General features: G+C 35.2%; 1 protein-coding gene and 2 long non-coding RNA genes across 3 annotated transcripts; all 3 read right to left on the bottom strand.

The window, feature by feature from the left end:
- Nucleotides 1-1821: 1821 nt before the first annotated feature.
- Nucleotides 1822-2922, bottom strand: LOC143544182 (uncharacterized). The gene is made up of 3 exons (XR_013137207.1): nt 2668-2922; nt 2491-2544; nt 1822-2001 (listed from the first exon to the last, which is right to left on the bottom strand). It is a non-coding gene; the product is annotated as an uncharacterized LOC143544182 (long non-coding RNA).
- Nucleotides 2923-3793: 871 nt separating this feature from the next.
- On the bottom strand, nt 3794-7616 carry LOC143543926 (uncharacterized). Its single transcript, XM_077036139.1, has 4 exons — nt 5861-7616; nt 5079-5320; nt 4944-5030; nt 3794-4672 (listed from the first exon to the last, which is right to left on the bottom strand). The coding sequence occupies exons 1-4, from the start codon at nt 7614-7616 to the stop codon at nt 3794-3796; spliced, it is 2964 nt and encodes a 987-aa protein (XP_076892254.1).
- An 833-nt stretch (nt 7617-8449) lies between these two features.
- LOC143544176 (uncharacterized) lies at nt 8450-9439 on the bottom strand. The gene is made up of 3 exons (XR_013137205.1): nt 9286-9439; nt 9111-9164; nt 8450-8621 (listed from the first exon to the last, which is right to left on the bottom strand). It is a non-coding gene; the product is annotated as an uncharacterized LOC143544176 (long non-coding RNA).
- Nucleotides 9440-18302: the final 8863 nt, after the last annotated feature.

Genomic DNA, 18302 nt, shown 5'->3' with positions numbered 1-18302 from the left:
TTTTATTACTTGACTCTATCTGGCAATTAGCTTGAGGATGCACTGAGTTGAGGTAATCATCTTTATGCCCCAGCTGTCACAAAAGTTAGTGGTTCTTTTCCCGATAAATTGGGAACCATTGTCACAAATAATTTCCGAAGGGATACCAAATCTAGTAATAATATTTCTTTTAATGAAAGATATCACATCTTTTTCGCGTACTTGAACAAAATCTTCTGCTTCTATCCATTTTGAAAAGTAATCTGTCATTGCAAGCACGATTACTTTTCCTCCTGGTGCCTTAGGTAGTTTACCCACAATATCCATGCCCCACTTCATGAAAGGCCACGATGAGGATATAGAATACATTGGCTCCGTGGGGCTGATGTAGGATGTTACCATGCCTTTGACATGAGTCACACTTCTTCGAATATTTCATGGCGTCTCTTTTCATGGTCGGCCAGTAGTAACATGTTCTCAGAATTCTAGAGAATAGGGCTCTACCTCCTGTGTGGTTACCACAATCACCTTCGTGAAAGTCTTTAAGCACCTCTTGGATTTCAGGATCCTCGATACACCTCAAGCATGGACCTGCAAGAGATTTCCTGTATAGTATATCATATAATACAATATATTGTGATACCTTGAGTTTGAAAGATTTGGGATTCTCGGTGGTTGGAATCTCTGAATATACTTCTTGATCGGGAGGATCCATGATCCTTGGTTATTCGAGGATAATGGATCCTAAAGTACAATTTCTTTGTCATTCGTTATCTTCCCAACTTTTTGTACTCCTATTGCTGGTGAGAGGACATGAATAATTGGGATCTTCGTGTCTTCTGGTATTTTCAGAGATGAGGCTAAATTTTCCAAAGCATCTGCCCCTGCATTTTCTTCCCTTGGTACCTGATCAATGCTAAACAATTCGAAGGATTTTGCTAATTCCTTCACAAGTTCTAGATATTTGATTAGTTTTTCTCCTTTAACAACATATGAGCCATTAAAGTGGTTAGCAATCAATAATGAATCTATATATACTTGAAGATACCTGATCCTCATGCACTTAGCTAACTGCAAACCTGCGATCAAAGCCTCATATTCTGCTTCATTGTTTGTTGCTTGAAACTCACAGGCTATAGATTGGGGTAATATGTCCCCACATTGGAAGCGCCGTCAGTGAAGAGTATCCAAGGATCCTTAGTCTTTTCTAGTTACTGGACCTCCAAGTCTGCTTCTTTTTGTAGGTCACTTCTGAAATCAGCCACAAAGTCTGTGAGTGTTTGGGACTTGATGGCTGTTCTGGGCTCATACTGAATATCATACGCACTTAGTTTCACAACCCACTTAGTCATTCTGCCTGATAATTCTGTCTTTATAATAGACGGGGTGTTGTTCACCTTCGTGATCCTTCACAAGGACGGCACTTACGGCATTTCCTGAAACAGCTAGGTATAGATACAAGGATTCTCCATCCACAGGCTTCATCAGAACTGGTGTAGGGGATAAGTAATCCTTTAAGGCTTTAAGTGGTTTGTTTCTGTATGAGTATCCTTTATTCTTGTCAGGGGATTCTTGCTTTGTTTGAGTCCCCCAAATGATCCTGGATCCTCTTGTCATCTTCCCGTATGAATCTAAGTGCCCCGTTTCTGACTTCATCTAAAGACCTACAAAGAGTCGTCACAAGATCATCATAAAATGGGGAGCCCCTATTTAGTCCCATCTTGAAGGCTTCTTGTAACACCCTATTTTGAAAGGTCTTTTTATATTATTATTTAATAATATATTTTAAACCGGTCCCAGATTGTTCAAACAACGGAAGCATTATAATGAAAAATTTGACAAAACAACTATATTCAAAATTCACATTATATATAAAACCGATACGTTGAGTAAGTTACACCATCAAACTTATTTAACTAACCCATAATTTATACATCCAAACATGGGTTATAAACATAGTGTTCGATCTTTCAATATACCAAGGCTCGGCCAAACTTTTCTATTTGTGCACCGGTGATTTACCTGAAAAACATTATTTACGATAACATTAGCAAAGCTAAGTGAGTTCATTTATCGAAATACAATAATGTTTTTCTCATCACAATTATAACCATTAGTCCACCACCATATTCTCATCATGGCAATTTAGTATTTAAACCGTGAATTTACTCTTATAACATAATTGTGATTATTCACCCACTACGTTACACTCGTAACAATAATTATCACACTATGGAGATTTTACTCCCACCACATTCCACCTATGGCAATCATTTATCACACTATGGTGATTTAACTCCCACCGCATTACACCCGTGGCAATAATTATCACACTATGGTGATTTAACTCCCACCACGTTACACCCGTGGCAATAATTATACTCTCCAATATATTATAATAAGATCACTTATCATTACTCATTCAAATAAATCATGTTTACACAAGTTCTATCATCCAAATAAACTTATGACCAAATTATATAAAATATATGGAGAGTCGTATGAACTCACCTGGGCGTCTAGAGAATCGTTCAAATGAATCCCTTTTCAATTGCCCTCTATCTCCTATAATTAGCAAGATCATATATGAAGTTTTCATCATCAATATTTATAATAAACTTAAGCTTATCTATACGTAACTAACCCCTGATCATCATATGAGATTACAACTTAGATCAAGTGTCTTACCTCTACTACTCGGTTTCGCAAGACCCGTGCTAACTGCCAACTATATATTACCACACAAATCCTTAGTTCTTTTATCCTCTCTAATTATTCTATGAGACTTTTGGTGTTCGTAAACCAACTTATCTCTTTGTGAAGTAAAATGAGAGCAAAAATTCGCGTCATGTATATATATTTATATTATAGCCGTCATAATGTAATAATATGACTTTTGTAAAAATCTAAAGATTGATATTATCATTATACTAGAATACTTCAACAGATGGCAAGTTACTGCCAATTTATGTGACGGGTCGCATGCACACGAAATCAATATAATTGTAATAGTTTTTATATAGATAGAATATGAGAGTGGCTACGGGTGGCTTTCTACGCCTCTTTTGAAAAACATAATACACATATATATTATTGGTATGCATCCATATCCACATATTATGTTAGTAATAATCATTTAAAAGTGTTATAAAAGTTTTAAAGTATTCGTCAAATTTTAACTTATAATATAAAGTAAACTGATTTATTTATATTAAAAAAAAACAAACGTTACAAATATCCACCAATAACTAAGGGTTTCGTCCTCGAAACCATATTAGATAGAAAATAAATATGGATAATATGCCCTCATTTCATTCTGACTCTCACGTGGCGTCAGAACCTTTTCTTTGTTTCCACTGGACTTTTACTTGATTGATTACTTTGTTGCGGAGTTGTTTTACTTTTCGATCAAGTATGGCAACCGGCTCCTCAACATAGTTTAATTTATCATCCACCTCTATGTCATTTAGTGGTACATATGCAGTCTCATCGGCCAAACATTTTCTTAAATGTGACACATGAAATGTATTGTGTATCCCACTCAACTCATCTGGCAATTCTAAACGGTATGCCACACTTCCAACTCTAGCTATGATTTTAAACGGACCAATAAACCGCGGGCTTAATTTGCCTCTTTTACAAAAAACGAATTACACCCTTCCACGGGGAGAATTTTAACATCACACGATCCCCCACTTGGAATTCAATTGGTCGTCTTCGTTTATCAGCATAAGACTTTTGTCTATCCTGGGCAGCTTTGAGATGAGTTCGAATTAAATCTGTCTTTTCAGTTGTAGCTGCTACAATTTCTTTACTACCAAGCTCCCGTTGACCAACCTCTCCCCCAACATATTGGAGTTCGACATTTTCTACCATATAACATTTCATAGGGAAGCATTCCTATGCTTGAATGATAACTATTATTATAGGAAAATTCTGGCAATGATAAATATTTTTCCCAACTTCCCCCAAAGTCTATAATACATGCCCTTAACATATCTTCAAAGGTTTGTATTGTTCGTTCGCTTTGACCATCAGTTTGTGGGTGATATGTTGTACTGATTAGTAAACGAGTACCCAATTCCTCCTGTAATTTTCTACAAAACCTAGAAGTAAATCGTGTGTCTCTATCAGACACAATTGACACTGGCACCCCATGCCGTGACACCACTTCCTTCATATACACCTCGGCCATACGTTCTGAAGAATATGATTCCTGTATAGGTAGAAAATGAGAACTCTTTGTCAATCGGTCTACAATCACCCAAATTGCATCAAAACCCTTTGACGTCTTTGGCAATTTAGTTACTAGATCCATTGTAATATGTTCCCACTTCCACTTAGGAATTTCTAATGGTTGGATCTTCCCATAGGGTTTTTGATGTTCCGCCTTCACCTGTAAACACGTCAAACATCTTTCGACGTATTTAACAATTTCACGTTTCATACCGGGCCACCAATAGTCGCCACGTAAATCATGATACATCTTGGTTGCACCGGGATGAATAGAATATTTTGATTTATGAGCTTCGTCAAGAAGTAATATCTTCACATCACATGTATTTGGAATCCAGATTCGACCATATCGAATCTTCACGCCATTTTTGTTTTCATTCAAATCTTTTACATGTCCTACTATTCTTTCTTGTTTAAGATTTTCTTCCTTCAAGGCTTCTGTTTGAGCTTCCTTGATCTTTGCAAATAAGTTTGAAGTTACTGCCATATTCAAATATTAGCTGGGTAGATTGTTGCCCCTCTTTTCGACTAAGAGAATCTGCAACAACGTTTGCTTTTCCAAGTTGGTAAATAATTTCACAATCATAATCTTTAACCAATTCCAACCATCTCCTTTGCCTCATGTTTAAATCTTTCTGATCAAAGAAATATTTGAGACTTTTGTGGTCGGTATAGATAGTACATTTCACCTCGTATAAATAATGTCTCCATATTTTCAAAGCAAATACCACTTCCGCTAATTCTAGGTCATGAGTTGGATAATTTAATTCATTGGGTTTTAATTGTCTAGAGGCATATGCAATAACTTTACCTCTCTGCATAAATACACACCCCAAACCCAAATATGAAGCATCACAGCAAACCACTAGATCTTCTGTTCCTTCTGGTAACACCAATACCGGTGCTTGTGTCAGTTTCTTCTTTAAGATTTTAAATGCTTCATCATGTTCACTTCCCCAATTAAATTTAATATCTTTTCGAGTTAGCTTCGTCAATGGTGAAGCTATTTTGGAGAAATCCTTAATAAAACGCCGATAGTATCCAGCTAAACCCAAAAAACTACGAAATTCTGTTGGAGTCTTAGCTTCCACTTTAACGGGATCAACTAAAATGCCATTTGAATTTATTACATGGCCTAGGAATTGCACCTCTCGAAGCAAAAAAGCACATTTGGAGAATTTGGCATAAAGTTTCTCCTTTCTTAGAACTTCAAGTACTTCACAGATATGACGAGCATGATCTAACTCAGTTCGTGAGTATACCAAGATATCATCAATGAAGACAATAACAGATCGGTCTAACATGGGTCTACACACCCGATTCATGAGATCCATAAATGCAGCTGGTGCATTGGTAAGTCCAAATGGCATCACTACAAATTCATAATGACCATACCTTGTACGAAAGGCAGTCTTAGGAATATCTTCATCCCTTACCTTCAACTGATGATAGCCGGACCTCAGATCGATTTTAGAAAACCAACTAGCCCCTTGGAGTTGGTCAAACAAATCATCGATCCTAGGTAATGGATACCTATTTTTGATGGTAACTTTGTTCAGCTCACGATAATCAATACACATACGCATACTCCCATCTTTCTTCTTAACAAATAAAATTGGTGCACCCCATGGCGATATTCTAGGACGAATAAATCCCTTGTCAAGAAGATCCTGTAATTGCGACATAAACTCTTGCATTTCAGTGGGGGCTAAACGATAAGGCGCCTTTGCAATTGGTTTGGCATCCGCAACAAGATCAATCCGAAATTCAACTTCTCTTTCGGGCGGTATACCCGGAAGAACATTTGGAAATACATCGAGAAATTCATTTACTACGGGAACATTTTCAATCTTTATCTCTACTTGACTCGTATCAACAACATAGGCTAGGAACGCCTTACACCCATGATTTAAATATTTCTTTGCTTTCATTATCGAGCAAATAGAGAGGTTCCCCTTCTTTTCACCATAAATTGAGATTCGCCTACCACTAGGGGCAGAAAGATGGATAATCTTTTGATGGCATATGATTTCAGCATGATGGCGAGATAACCAATCCATGCCTATTACAGCATCGAATTCTCCAAGAATCATAGGAATAAGGTCAATAGAATAAACTTCTCCTTCAACCTCAAGACGACAATTTGGATGCACATCTAACACTAAAAAGATTTTGCTATCGGTTATTTCTATCTCCAAAGGATTTATTAGTTTAGTAGTTGGGTGAGTAAAATCTTTGCTAAACTTCATAGAGACAAACGAATAGCTAGCTCTGGAATCAAATAACACGTGTGCGGGCATAGAGTTGATAAAGAAAATACCTGTCACCACATCAAGTGTGACTTTAGCTTCCTCTGCCGTAATCTGAAAGGCTCTTCCACGTACTCCAGATGTTTCGCCCTTCTTGTCGCCACCCGTTGCCCGTGTCTGCCTTATATCTACTCCCTTCCCTTCACCCCCACGTAATTTTGGACATTCACTTTTGATGTGTCCGGGCATATTACAATAATAACACTCATTTACCGGGCTTGAACATTGTGGACTGGTATGACCTACCCTTCCACATCTATAGCAGATGTTCTGCTTCAGACGACATTCACCTGGGTGATTCTTCCCACAAGTGTTGCAATGATGAGTTCCCATGTGTGACTCCGTTTTCTTTGAAAAATTTGTCTTTAATTTTTTTGAAGGAGTACTAAAAGTCTCTATCTTTCTCTTTTCACCACTAGCTTTTTGTCGATTTAATTCGGTTTCTCTTTCTTGTGCCCAATTTATAATTTCTTCTAAAGTTTCACACTTCGACGGATTTATGAATTCACGAATATCTGTTTTCAACATTCGATGATATCGATTAATCCTCATCTTTACATCTTCCATAAAAGGACAGAATTGGAGTTTATCGAAATAATCTCCGGTAATTTCTTCCACAGTTTGATAAGTTTGAGTCATGTGGAGAAACTCATCAGCAATCCTTTCAACTGATGCTTGTGGACAGAAATGTTTTAGAAAGATCACTTTAAACTCTTCCCATGTCATTTTCATAATTCCTGCATGACCTCTTTCTTTCTTTAATACTTCCCACCAGTCCCTTGCTCGGCCTCGTAGTGAGTTTGACGCATAGATTACTTTATCTTTCGGAGCACAATGACTTGTGTCAAACGCACCTTCCATTTCCGTTATCCATCTTTGGATTACAATTGGATTAGCTGCCCCTAGAAATGGATTAGGATTGCATGCCAAAAAATCCTTGTACGGACATCTGACTTTTTCCAACCCTTCACCCGTGGATTGATCTTTAGGATCATCCTCATTTGATTTCTTTTCTGCTTCTAACTCTTCTTTAATGACGGATCGAATATTAGAGCTTACTTCAGCAATAATAAAAGGAAGAGTATTTTTCATTGCTTTTGCTATCTCTTCAGAAATATATTCCCGGAATTCATCGTTTTGAACACGTGGTATCGTTACATGCGAAGGGGAAGAATTATTTCTTATCGGTCTCTCAGTACTACTTGCACTGTATGCGAATGTTGAGGGTGACTTCCATCACCATCGTTTACTCATTTCTCATGACGTGAACTTGTCATTTCTTATTACTGAAATGACAACAAAGATTTAGGATAATATTTATATCCTATCAGCCCCACTAAAAGCATACATAAAACTTTCTTATTTATCACCTATATACTTTATGAACCTTACCTATTCTTTGTTCATTTAGACAGCCATATAACCACTCTAAGATCACATTAGTACCATGTATTTACAATCATCACTAGCTAGGTGTGATTGTCCATACACTATACGAATATAATTTTATCGTTGCCATATTATGCCATAAATCACAAATTTCGGTTCAAATAATCATTTTAGCACATGATCATGCTAATTAACAGCTTAACGTACAAATAACAACCACTCATGTAGGTACACAACTTAACATGCATCTTTTTACATGCATGTAGTTTAGGGAATTTTTTATTAAACTTTAATTCTCATCCCCACCCCGAGCCTGAGATCGAACATTGCTTACTCAACATATCAAGAGCACACAATTTAAGTCTAAGTATTCTTATTAAATACTTAGTTCACTTAAACCATTGATCTGATACCAACTTGTAACACCATATTTTGAAAGGTCTTTTTATATTATTATTTTAATAATATATTTTAAACCGGTCCCAGATTGTTCAAACAACGAAAGCATTATAATGAAAAATTTGACAAAACAACTATATTCAAAATTCACATTATATATAAAACCGATACGTTGAGTAAGTTACACCATCAAACTTATTTAACTAACCCATAATTTATACATCCAAACATGGGTTATAAACATAGTGTTCGATCTTTCAACATACCGAGGCTCGGCAAAACTTTTCTATTTGTGCACCGGTGATTTACCTGAAAAACATTATTTACGATAACATTAGCAAACCTAAGTGAGTTCATTTATCGAAATACAATAATGTTTTCCTCATCACAATTATAACCATTAGTCCACCACCATATTCTCATCATGGCAATTTAGTATTTAAAATGTGAATTTACTCTTATAACATAATTGTGATTATTCCCCCACTACGTTACACTCGTAACAATAATTATCACACTATGGTGATTTTACTCCCACCACATTCCACCTATGGCAATCATTTATCACACTATGGTGATTTAACTCCCACCGCATTACACCCGTGGCAATAATTATCACACTATGGTGATTTAACTCCCACCACGTTACACCCGTGGCAATAATTATACTCTCTAATATATCATAATAAGATCACTTATCATTACTCATTCAGATATATCATGTTAACACAAGTTCTATCATCCAAATAAACTTATGACCAAATTATATAAAATATATGGAGAGTCGTACGAACTCACCTGGGCGTCTAGAGAATCATTCAAGTGAATCCCTTTTCAATTGCCCTCTATCTCCTATAATTAGCAAGATCATATATGAAGTTTTTATCATCAATACTTATAATAAACTTAAGCTTATCTATATGTAACTAACCCCTGATCATCATGAGATTACAACTTAGATCAAGTGTCTTACCTACAATACTCGGTTTTGCAAGACCTGTGCTAACTCGCCAACTATATATTACTCACACAAATCCTTAGTTCTTTTATCCTCTCTAGTTATTCTATGAGACTTTTGGTGTTCGTAAACCAACTTATCTCTTTGTGAAGTAAAATGAGAGCAATAATTCTCGTCGTGTATTAATACTTATATTTTAGCCTTCATAATGTAATAATATGACTTTTGTAAAAATCTAAAGATTGATATTATCATTATACTAAAATACTTCAACAGATGGCAAGTGACTGCCAATTTATGTGATGGGTGGCATGCACACGAAATCAACATAATTGTAATAGTTTTTATATAGATAGAATATGAGAGTGGCTATGGGTGTCTTTCTACGCCTCTTTTGAAAAACATAATACACATACATATTATTGGTATGCATCCATATCCACATATTATGTTAGTAATAATCATTTAAAAGTGTTATAAAAGTTTTAAAGGTGTTATAAAAGTTTTAAAGGTATTCGTCAAATTTTAACTTATAATATAAAGTAAACTGATTTATTTATATTCAAATAAAACCGAACGTTACACTTCTACAGCCGTAGCCATGTCAAGATTAGGGATTTCTAGGGCTTCCCTTTCGAACCTCGTAACAAAATCCCTAAGGGATTCATCACTTGGTTGGACAACTCGGTATAAGTCACTAGTTAACTTTTCAAATTTTCTGCTATAGGAAAATTGGCTATTGAATAAGTTAACTAAATGAGAAAAAGAAGTAATTGAAAAGGGATGAAGACTTAGCAGCCATTTCAATGTTGATCCTGTCAGTGTGGATCCAAAGCCTTTGCACAAGCATGTTTCTTTGAGTCTCTCAGGAATGGGGTTAATCTCCATCCTTTCTCTGTATTGTGCCACATGCTCTTCAGGATAAGTGGTTCCATCGTAAGTCTTCATGTTGGGGGTTTGGAATCGCTTCGGGATTTCAGCATCACAAATAGGCAGAGCAAATCTGGATAATTTGTTGCTTCCCTCAGGTATCTCGGGGATTGGTCGTATCACCCCGGGAACACTGGATATCATATCCTTGAGCTTCTGTAGCTCCTTGGCCATAGCTTGGCTGATACCAACATCCTGCATGGGACCATGGTTAGTATCTAAGGATAAAGGATCGTACAAATTACCTCTTTGAAGCTGGCATCTCAGATGAGTATCTGGGATAAGAAGAGTCGACGATAGGAGTTGGACCACCTAACGCGATAGTCTGCATGGGAATGAAATTTCCTTCATGGACTTATGAGGATCGTTGATGTTGGACTCCCAAGGATCCTTGATTTTGAAGGAAGGATCCTTGAGGTTAAGATTTATAGGATCCTTGGTGATATAAGCCAGAGGATCCTGGTGGAATGATGGATGATCCCTGCTGGAACAATGAGGATCCTTGAGCCTTTTGACCCATGGACCCCTGCTGGAGGATTGATGATCCTGGCTGAAATAGCGAGGATCCGTGAATCTGTTGGCCCATGGACCCTTGTTGAAGGATAGATGATCCTGGTTGAAACAGTGAGGATCCTTGAGCCTATTAACCCATGGACCCTGTTGAAGGATAGATGATCCTGGTTGAAACAGTGAGGATCCTTGAGCCTGTTGACCCATGGACCCCTGTTGAAGGATAGATGATCCTTGCGAGAACTGAGCCATGGACCCTGGACTGGTGAAATCCAGCATCCTGGGCATCAGAGAAGTGTGATCCTCCGTTGGCCTCTTAGTTTTCTTGAGATCTTCTATCTCACGAAGGATCCTCTGGTTGGTCTTGTTCTGCTGCTCCATATATGCTTTAACCTGCGAAAACATAGATGAAACATCATTGTTAGTATTAACCACTGGCGCAGCAGCAGTTTTTGAGCTCTGGAAGACTGGCAGTTGCGTCTTGTTTCCAGCAGAAGCAGGCCAAGCCGTTATGCTCCCGTGATTGACAGAGGCATCGGTGGCAAAGTCCTTGATGAGAGAGGAGCTGATGACGGCATGGTTGATAAACCAGAGGTTGATTGAGAGGCCATTGAAAGTGATATGGGTATAAAGGTTGGAAATTGATATGGAATAATCTGGATTATAGCACCAATTGCCCCACGGTGGGCGCCAAATTGTTTTGGATAAAAATCAGCTAAGGATAATGTATTCAAATCTGTTATGTGAGGTTTAGTGCTAACACGATAATAGCGAATGTATAATCGAAATCTTGATGAACGCAACGATTTGATACGAGGGAAAAACCCTTAATTACAATAATCTTACTTCGGTCAAAAACTAGCAAGCTAATCTTTGGTCGAATTGCTTCGGTCAAGGATTAACAATGTAATCTTTGGTCGAATGGTACGTGATTATGGTAATCTCCGGCACAAAAAACCCCCGGACGGTGAAAACTATCACCGTCAAGTTTAGACCAAAACTGGCCCCGATTATAATTATATATATATGTGTGTAAATGGTAGTTGTATCACATATGTCTACTGTTCATACAAAAAAACTTTTATTATTGCATGTTAGTTAACAAATAATATTATATTATTGTATGTTAGTTGTTAAAATATTTATTTTATATTGGAAAATTTATTGTGAAGTTTCTCAACTTTTTTAATAGAGGGCCGGTGACACAATGACAGCGACTTGGTTCGATTACGATGGTTTCACGATGTGGTGCAAAGACAGTGAAAACGTAGACGTTAGGGGCGTCACAGCTGCACCCACGTTTCCTGCCGACTACTACGGTCGTTTATGTCAATTAGGTTAAACATCCAAGGTCTATATAAAACACTGAAATACAAATGAGTACATCTTGTCGGCAAATCTTAGTCCACGCCGCAAAGCGCAGGTTGTATTACTAGTTAACCATAAAACATCCAAATTAACTGTTAACGATCACATATGATCATCATTGACTATAGTTTAAAATCAATAACTCTAATTAATTATCAACAACCCTACTAGTTGGGAATCAAGCAAATATTCTACGTGGCCACGATTGACGAGGTTTTATCTAAAATGATTGGAGAAAACTAATTATAAAAACCTGGAAACCATTTACTAAAGTAAGGTTTTTTTTTCTTTTCTCTTTTATAAAGTCACATCTTCTCACTCTAATTTTATTGGTAAAGAATAATCTATATTAAGAAGTTTATATTTAAAAAACAAATACCAAAATTTGAATTACAAAAATAAACAATAAGGTTAGATTTTTTCATGTCGTTTCTTTATGATTATTAAATATTATGTTTTGAAAACTACTTTTAAACTTTATATTTTTATTTATTTAACAAAAGCGGGTTAAAATATATATTTAAATATTGTAAGCTTTATAAATATTGGTACCATACTTATACTGACCTCAACAAACCGATTCCAACCAAACAACATCAGGAATCAGTATTATTTGAATCAGCGTGGGTAATCATTTTCACAATTTTTTTAACCTAAAAAAATACTCACGAGTTATAACTATATAAAAAAAGGTTTTCTAAATATTTTGGATATGACCAATGAGTTTTGGTTCAACTGACAATGGAAAGAAATGAACATTTGAGTTAGAGGCCGCAAGGTCTCAAGTTCGAATCTAACCCCAACCAGGTTTTACCGCGTTGGGTCTTTGAATGGCGGGTTTTCTCTGAACATGAGATGGTGAGTTTGGGCTGCCCAACATTGTTTGCGATCGTGGGTAGATGGTGTCCCTTTTCGTGGGTTACCCGAAGAGCCGGGCTTTATTTATTAGTCGTTAAAAATATATTTCGTATATGACATGAGAAATCTATATATGATTGACAATTAACTTATGTAAATATAGTAATTTCTTTATATTTGTTACCCTATCAAATTTTTTATTATTCTCATGATACAAATCGTCCATATGTGACATGAATATAGAAACTCTTTTCATTAATTAATATCAATAAATCAAGGACAGAGAAAATAAACTATGAGTAGAAATCATGACATGTATTTAACTAAATCACTAGTGATTAAATCTAAATAAAATTACAAGTTGCGGAAAACTATGGGGTGAATAGTTTATCTTAGATTTTAATCTGATTTTAACGAGTCAATGACTTTGTTAAACTCTTTTTACAACTAATAATATGCACACAAATAAGTAAAGAGGTTAAGGATTAGAGATGACACAACCGGATTTATAGGGGTTTAATTGAATGTTAGCTAATTCATTCTGCGTCCTCTCCCTGATCGGGAGTTTTCTTCACTAGTTGTTTCCCCTTAATGGTAGGGATCACCCATACAAACGTATCACACTTCAAAGGAAGTGTTCACATTTTTTACCAAGCACGTCAAGTACTTAGCTTTATAATTTCTTTTAATGTCACTATATCAAGATAGTGAGCATTCTCCTAACAACTAATTAACTCTATATCAAGACAGAGTTCTGAACCCGATACAAAACAACACCAGGTTAAGATAGTGTGCTACCCTCTCAAATTATCAACTAAATGATGAATCCTCACATGTAAAAACACTAAAACAACTTCTAGTGTTAACCCTTCAAATTACAAATTGGTTGGATTGTAGCTTTGAAAAAGGTCTTCTTTTTGTTGTACATTTTGATCCCTTCTCTAAATAACTGAAGCTTGATTAGATTTGAATGCTGGAAAATATTAGCGTTGAAGTGAGTGTGTAAATGTTTTAGAGCAAAGGGGTAAAGACTTAGTTTGAATAAGCCTTCTATTTATAGCCAACTGTTTGAGAATATGGCTAAAGGGACAGGTCTCTTGACAATCGATTCCACAGTCGCTCCAATTGACCGTGGCGCCTAGTCCACTTCACATTGGGTTGTGCAATTTGAATGTTATGTGTCGTCCTTGTCTTTATTTTTGGCTTATTATGGTTGACCAACATAAGTGAGAAGCCATCCCTTGCACTTCCCACTTCTCCAAATAACACAACACAAGACAAGTATTTCACCTTTTTAAACGAGCACACTTATGAACTTCTTCCAAGGCTTCAATCATTTCCTTCTTTATCTTTGTCTTGCCTATTTGGAGTTTGTTTGTTCAATGCATAGATCAAATGAAATGCTTATCAAGAGTAGAATAAGTCTTTTAAATATTTGAAATTCAAATATTTTGTATATTTAAAAAATTGTGTTTAAATATATATTTTTATAAATGTATCCTAAGTTTATATAAACTAACAACTTATCTTTACTAAGTTGTTAATTGGTCTTCAATGGTTAGTCTTGTAATTTAACCCTTTGTTGACATAATCTTGATAATCTATGATTTCAGATGTTTGTTGTCTTGCTTAAGTCTTATATTGCTTAGTTGAGACTAATGATTATTGATCAAGTGTTAAGAGACATGTGACATAGAGCATCAATGATAAACTAATACTATTTTGTTCCAAATTGTCTTATTTATGTCATTATCAAACCATTAAGGTTGATTAACATTTAAACCATTGTGTTCCCAACATAAGTAGTAGAAGTTTTAATAATATTTTATTATAACTTGTGATAAAACTAATGTGGTCTCTTGCAACAATTCTTATGACTGATTTTAAGTGTTTGACACATTACCTCAAAATGGTAGAATACTTGCCAGTTATTGAAGACTATATATTAATCCTTAGTTGCCATCAACAAAAATATCTAGAGACTAAAAATCAGTCTTAGTCTTGGAAAAAGTACATTACATTTGAGACTCACTATCACTATTAGTTTTCAAAGAATGAATTTCAGTCTCTAATTCGATTTGAATTGGAAATGTTAAAAACTAATTTCAGTCTCTAATGTGTTCCTACCATGTTAGAGATTGATGTAATAGCTCGGTCTTTTTCATTTTAGATAACCCGACTCGTTTCATGTTCGAAAAATTTTATCAATTTAATTATCGCGTTTAACGATTTTTTTATATTATTTTATGTGTTCATTATGTATATTTAATATATCTAATTAACTTTGAAACATATACATTTTTAACCCTAAACTAAACTTTAACTTATTTTTGTTTCCATCCCTAACCTTGAAGGACCAATATGCAATTTATGTTAATTATATCCAATTAACCCGCAACCCAATTACCCAACCTGTTAGCCCATCAAGTTGACCCGTATCTAGTGACCCGATTTGTTTCTTGAACATTAATCTTCGCATTAATCATGGAATTGATGTGTGGATCTTAGCCCTTATACGATTTCGGCCTCACCGACATAATTAATTTGGTAATCTATATCATATTGATACGTATTAACATATTAAACAAACCCGTCATTAGCAATACACCTATATACCATATAGAATCGATTACTTCACAATGAAACGAGCATACACCTTCATCTGGATCTCGCAAACTGAAGCCCTAACTTTAATTGTTTGAAGATTCGTCCTAATTAGTCGTTCTTGATTCATAATGGGTCGCCGCTATCATGGCGCTGTTAGGGCATCGTTTCTGGAATCCTTGACGGTATATCCTGAATGATTTATCTTTCTCATATCATCCTCACTTTTATTTCGTTCATCCGAGTAGATGAGTGATCACTCCCCGTTTTACTTATTTTAAATCCTTTTGGGATATATGCATATTTACAGTATTTATCTATTATCTAGTATTCAAAACCGCAACTGTTTAATCCTTATGTGTATATCAGTTTATGCCTAACTTGCTATTTGCTTATTTGCTTTATTTGAATACATTTCGGAGAAGTCCAACATATTTCCATTATAGTATAATCATACGACCGTCATAGTGGCCGGCGACCGATGCATTGACAATGGTTTCACCGACATGTCATTCTTGGTAACCAATGCCCATTTGCATGGCAACGGTTTAACCATTTCTTTATAGTTTGATTGATTGTTTGTATGCTATGGTTTAACTATTTATTCTCACAGGAACAGTTTGCATCTTTCTTTATTTATTATATATTATTACTGTTGTGTCTTAAACCGGTGTTTTACTCACTCAACATGTGTTGTTGACAAAAATATATTCTATACGCATTTGCATCTTATCAGCTTGGTTGTTTAACAAGATGAAGATCACGTAGAGATGCACTTTTAGGATACAAACTTAATTGATCATTGTTGTAATATCTTTATACTTGTTGTACTTAACTGTAATTGTTTTATTTAAATAAATTAAATAGATATTACCATTTATCAATTTGCATGATAGTACCCTGAGAGCTGTGAGCAATCAGCTCACGCCCCGACATCTCCGCCGTAGGGTGGGGTGTGACAACTGAAGATTAGTTACCATAGTTTTACGCCATTTTTCATCATTTGTTTGGGACTGAAATGTAGTTTCAAATAACCTTCCCACATAAACCTAATATATCTAAGCTTATTTGCAACTGAAATTTAGTCTCAAATGATGGTAGCGACTGATTGTCAGCCCCTCACATTAGTCTCATAAAAATCAACCCCTAATACAATCAATAACTGATAAATTGTGGAGGAATTAACAAGTTTTATTCGCAAAGTGTTACATGAAGTTTCTACATCAACATTGAAGATGAAGAATTGCTAGATTAATCAATCAAAGTGTTTATTGAAGATTATACATCCAAGATTGAGGATGGTGAAATTTCAAGTTCAACTCATTCAAAAAATCTCTATAAAATATAAATGGTAGTTTTGTATACTTTGGAAAAAAAATTTATACGAAACTGTTAAAATGTATATTATTTGAAATTCAAATAATATTAGAAATAATAATTCCACTTAGGGAATGTGTTTCACTATACCTACCATAAAGGCTTAACTTTTCCACGAATAATTAAGTCAAATACAATAATGAAATGTTTAAAGATTTTAGATGGATTAACCAAAATATGTTTAACCTATTAAGTGAAATACTTTATTCATGTTGCAAAGTCAGAAGTTGGTGAAAAAACACTAGAGTAAATAATTTACATAATAAAGATTTTATAAAATAGGAAATTTAATAAATCTTGTTGGTGTTTGATAAAAACCATTTTATAAAACTAATTAGTTATTTGAAATTAACTCTTGGAAGAATAATACTACTGAGGGTAAGTTTTATATTCAAACCAACCTAGAAATCATAACTTTGAACAAAATGAATAAGTCAAATGTATGGGAGTAATGTGTAAGAACATGGGTGGGATAAACCATAGAATGTTTATTCCATTTAGGGGAAACACATGGTTAATGGTGCAAGGTCAAACTCTAATGACGAGGACACTTAATGACATGTGATGAATATACATTTGGTGGCCAAAAAGGAGATAAAGATCTCACATAACGTTCATTTTCACAAGACCAAGACTAATGTGTACTGAGCATCCACGATCGATTGAATCGACTGTCGGGCCAGCAGATTGAAGATAACCTTCTCTCACATGTTGGCTGATAGCTACATGTTATTTATTATTCTTGAACGTTGTTGTAGAATCTTGGTCGTGATTTATAAACACACCCGTACGCTGCAACCCGCGGGTCAAAAGACTTGTTTAACATGTAAGTATTGAGGAGACATTAGTATACAACTATAAACCCATCATTAGACATGGATTTGTGGCCAATAGCTAGTGGGAGCAAAAGGGGGAGATTATATTGGTCTCACAAATCACAATCACCGTGATTAGATGACGAGTTCACTATAAAAACAGAGTACATATGACATAAATAATGCGGTTTATTTATTCTATTTTGTAAAAAAGGTTAATTTGTATTTATATGACATAAATATGTCAATGTGTTGTATATGATTGGTATAAGTCTTAACAGATCTAATAAACGCAGTATAATTCAATGAAGTAACTTATATTTTGTTATGTTACATTTAATTTACTATAATGGGGTTTTACAAGTTTTATTTGGTTGTAATGGGTATGTATCATAACGGGTATAAATGAGTCTAATTTGTATGTATTGTTTTTAAGTTATCAAGTAATATTTGGTTGTAACCTGTTGGAGCATGTTATAACGGATCTCGATTGTTCATGTTTATGTGCAATAACTTATATCGGGTTGTATATTTGTAAATGGGTTATATGGGGTTATAGTGAGCGATATT

The sequence above is a fragment of the Bidens hawaiensis genome, unplaced genomic scaffold (genome assembly GCF_021521415.1).
Source record: "Bidens hawaiensis isolate Kalapana, Puna unplaced genomic scaffold, B.hawaiensis_p1.1 tig00000888_1, whole genome shotgun sequence".
In the NCBI taxonomy this organism is placed as follows: Eukaryota; Viridiplantae; Streptophyta; class Magnoliopsida; order Asterales; family Asteraceae; genus Bidens; species Bidens hawaiensis.
The sequence above is the reverse complement of the archived record's forward strand: the minus strand, read 5'-3'. Positions and strand labels throughout refer to the sequence as shown.

Excerpts from the sequence above, each read along its gene's own strand:
- LOC143543926 (XM_077036139.1), bottom strand. The coding sequence starts at position 7,616 with ATGAAAAATACTCTTCCTTTTATTATTGCTGAAGTAAGCTCTAATATT. Across the intron at positions 5,321-5,860 it reads TCTTGACAAGGGATTTATTC|TTGATCCCGTTAAAGTGGAA; the intron begins GTCCTAGAATAT and ends ATGGCATTTTAG. Across the intron at positions 4,673-4,943 it reads ACCTAGAATTAGCGGAAGTG|ATCAAGGAAGCTCAAACAGA; the intron begins GTATTTGCTTTG and ends TTATTTGCAAAG.